This window comes from Aegilops tauschii, chromosome 7 (assembly GCF_002575655.3).
Source record: "Aegilops tauschii subsp. strangulata cultivar AL8/78 chromosome 7, Aet v6.0, whole genome shotgun sequence".
NCBI classification, from domain to species: Eukaryota; Viridiplantae; Streptophyta; class Magnoliopsida; order Poales; family Poaceae; genus Aegilops; species Aegilops tauschii.
In genome coordinates, this window is record NC_053041.3 from 75,639,096 (window position 1) to 75,642,811 (window position 3,716).

Consider the following 3,716-nt stretch of genomic DNA (forward strand, 5'->3'; position numbering starts at 1 on the left):
ATACAAAATCACCAGGAGCCCGCAGGGCGATTTGCTAGGTGCAGCCTCTGCTAGTTCGAATCCTCCTGGGCACTAATTCTTTTGCGGCTGCTGGTATTTTTGTTGCTCCTAATAGAAGACAAGTGGGTACGTGTAGTTTAACAAATGTGTATTATCATTATAAAAATGTAAAAGAATTTATTATCCTTACTAAAATGAAAATATAAACAAGTAGAGCGAGCGACTGAGCTAATGGGCCGGCCCAATTCATCCTAGTGTGCAGCGAGTCAACGATGCTTGCCACGTGATCAAATCCCAGCTAAACCCCCTTGAGGTTTGAAATACACCGGGATTAAAGAGTTTGGTGTGCTGATTTCCGGATTATAAATTTAGGGTTCGATTTAGCTTTCATTTATAAGTTCAAGGTTTGTTTTGGACTTTTTACTGCCTGGCCCAGGAGGCGAAGCACGCGGGCCGTGCCCAGTTCTGCTCCGGCGTTTGGATTAAAGAAAATAAAAGGCGTTTCTTATCCCGTCGAGTGTTCCACGGCGGCGTGCCTCCATCCCCTCCGGCCTCTCACCCCGACCCCGGCGGCACCGGCGGCCGTAAGTTTCTTCCTCACCTCTTCCCTAGTTAATTTCTTCCCGATTTTCCGGATCCGCGACGTCGAAGGCTTCTTCCTCCCTCGGATTTCCGCTCAGTCCTCGGATTTCCCGTCACTCCTCGGATCTCCCTGCAGTCCAAGTTCCGGCCGGTGTCGGAGACGAGACGGCCTATAGATATAGATGGAGGAGAGGGCGGAGGAGATCGATCTGAGCAAGCCGAGGCTGCGCGCGATGGGGAAAAAGCTACCCCCTTCTACTCCGACGGCGGGAAGGCGGCGCAAAGGTCCCTCCTTGGTCCCCCTCTCCGCCTGCAAGCGCCGGCGGACCCCTGAGGCAAGCGGCTGGGCTTCCCTCCCCACCGATGTAGTTCACCTCGTCACCAGCCGCCTGCTGGCCGGCGACGTGGTGGACTACATCGTCTTCCGGGCCGTCTGCTCCGGCTGGCGCAGCTGCACGAGCGACGCCCGCGACCCCACCCTGAGCAGACCGGACCTCTGGCTGCGCGGCTGGGTCGCCCTCTGCGACGGCGACGGGGTACGCCCGGACGACGCCGGCGAGATCGGCTTCTTCCACACGCGGACAGCCAGGCGCCTCCGCGTCCGCCTACCGGAGCTCCGGCGCCACAGGATCATCGGTTTAACCCAGGGACTGATCATTCTTCTGAACAAACGCACCGCCGCCGTCCGGGTGCTGCATCCCTTCACGCGGGTCGTGGTCGACCTCCCGTCCCTCGTCCCCGTGTTCCACGACGCTGTCAGGAACCGGAACTCTGTGCTTGACATGAATGCCGCGGTCTGCAGCGCGTCCGCGACCTCCATTGCCGTGGTGGCATGGTTCCCGTGGACACATGTGCTGATCGGCGCCGAGGCTGGCCGCCCAACTTGGGAGGTCCTCCACCGAGGGCTCTTCCTTAAAAGCATCTTGCCCTTCCAAGGAAGGCTTTACGCGACGGTCGCCATGGGTGGCTCAAGGAAGATCATGCAGCTGTACCCGAGATCACCACATCCTGTGCTTGCTCGTGTTCCAAATGATTTTGGTGATCAGGGGCTATGTGGCTACTTCCTCGTGGAGTCCGGTGGGCAGGTGCTGCTTGCCGTCCACCATTTAACTGCACAACATTGTGGCGCGGAGCCCTTTCAGCAACATGCCTATAAGCTATTTGCGTTGGACATCGACCGCGGTGAGCTGATCCCAGTGAACTGCCTCGGTGGCCACGCGCTGTTCCTCAGCAGGGACCGGTCCCTCTCTGTTTCAGCCAGGGACCTCCCTTCTGTGAACAGCAACTCCATTTACTTCTCTTTGCACCGTGACCCTGTTGTGGTGCACTCCGTAAGGACAGGTTTCTCTGAGCGGCTAGCAGTGTCATGCCAAATACATGACGGGAAGGATAGGATCCGACCCTCCGTGCGCCCTTTCACCATTGCTGACCATCTTCTAACCTACTGCCATCCTCATGAGTGGTAAGTCTGTTTTTCTTAATTTTTCTTCTTTGCATGTGTCATGTGTGATACTACATTATGATTGTCTTCTCTTACCCTATGAAGGACAAAAGGACTCATGTTTCACGAGTACCACTCTATACCTGAATCTTTCGAGGAATTGAGGAAGAACATCAAGGCAAAAGATTCTAAACTACGGATTCCCCGCGTTGCAGTTTGTTGATCCGAAGGAGGAAACAGAGTCACAGCACCTCACACTAGCCATTGAATAGTGAAGGTATAAATAATGCCAATAGACAGTTGATGCATAATTCCCTTGCTCGCTCAGTTGGGATCTTTGTCTGGCTAGGTCAATTCCTTGGTGGGTCCCGGCGCATTGTGCATGATCTTTTGATTTTTTTAGCCAGCAGTTTGTCTATGCTATGCATATATAGTGGTGGTTCTCGACGATATCCAGTTGTGCCTGCAAAAGCATTCAGGCCATGTTTGTCTCGCCAGCATGGGCTTGTCACGACGGCGGGAAGGCTCATCCCCATTAAGACAGTTAAAGCTGCGAAGCTGATTCATCACCTGCTGGTCACTGAGGCGCCGGCATGGGTATTGGGATCAATGGAGAAGTGGGAGAGAGCCTTCTTTTGGGCAGGTACTGATGAAATCAATGGCGGCAAATGCCTTGTGACGTGGAGCAAAGTCGTTCAGCCAACCTGCGGTGGGGGACTAGGAATTGAAACCTAAGGCTCCAGGGGCTTGCGCTTCGTGTGAGCTTGGGAGTGGCTGCGTTGTACTGACCCTGGAAAACCATGGCAGGGATTGCAAATATTTGGAGACGTTTCTGCAAGGCTCGTATTTCAGTCAGGTTTGCATTACAGTTGTGGGGTGGCAGGCACATCTTATTTTGGAGAGATTGCTCGATCAATGGTTATTCTGTTGCTGAGTTTTCGCCGCTAGTTCTGGAGTTCATTCGGCTGCCCTGGTCTGTTGCTGGAATTCATTCGGCCAGCTTTGTGTACCGTTTGCTTACTATCTTCACCGGTGCTGACTGCACATGGAGATGCTGGGCACCCTTAACCTGCAAGATAATTGCCTGGCTAGCGTATACAATATCAGCTTTGGACCTGAATGGGACAACTTCTGATTAGCCGAACCATACCTACCAATGTAGGAACAGTGGCCATGTTATCAGCATTTATGGTCTTATTTTGATGTTTTTAAACTGTATATATGTGGTTATATGATTCAACCACTACATGGTGAGTGCAAATAAGTACTCTATGTAACTTATCATAATATACACAGATTTACTCTTGATCATTGGTCTCTCTTCCATTCACTTTTGCGTCGATGCGAATGGCGAGTGTGAAGTTATGGTGGTGCTCTTGGAGCCTATTATTTTGAGAAGAAGAAAAAATGTAAATGATATTTCCAGGTTAAAAAAAAACAAAAAAGTTCTTACATACTCCCTCTGTCCCAAAATATAAGAACGTTTTTGGCACTATACTAGTGTCAAAAACGTTCTTATATTATGGGACGGAGGGAGTATTTGTGATGGATCTGTAATGTGGAAAATCCTATCTGCCGCATTTTGTGGCAGATTGTCAACCGATCGCACACCCCTGTCGATAAAATGGGCTGGCCCTTCTGAGCGTGTGAGGAGCATCAGTTTTGTGAACCTTTCCTGACAGGCCTTGTCAAC

At 51.6% G+C, this 3,716-nt stretch overlaps 1 protein-coding gene across 2 annotated transcripts; it reads left to right on the forward strand.

Moving 5' to 3' along the window:
• Window positions 1–355: 355 nt before the first annotated feature.
• Window positions 356–3,334, forward strand: LOC109768945 (uncharacterized). 2 transcript variants are annotated; one of them, XR_012190222.1, is made up of 4 exons: window positions 356–584; window positions 719–2,044; window positions 2,129–2,300; window positions 2,373–3,334. XR_012190222.1 is itself a non-coding variant. In XM_020327678.3 (3 exons), exons 2-3 carry the CDS (start codon window positions 765–767, stop codon window positions 2,244–2,246), a joined length of 1,398 nt encoding a protein of 465 aa, XP_020183267.1. In that variant the 5' UTR covers window positions 356–584; window positions 719–764; the 3' UTR covers window positions 2,247–3,334. The 2 variants fall into 2 exon arrangements, 1 of the variants encoding a protein (XP_020183267.1); XM_020327678.3 differs by having other exon boundaries at window positions 2,129–3,334.
• Window positions 3,335–3,716: the final 382 nt, after the last annotated feature.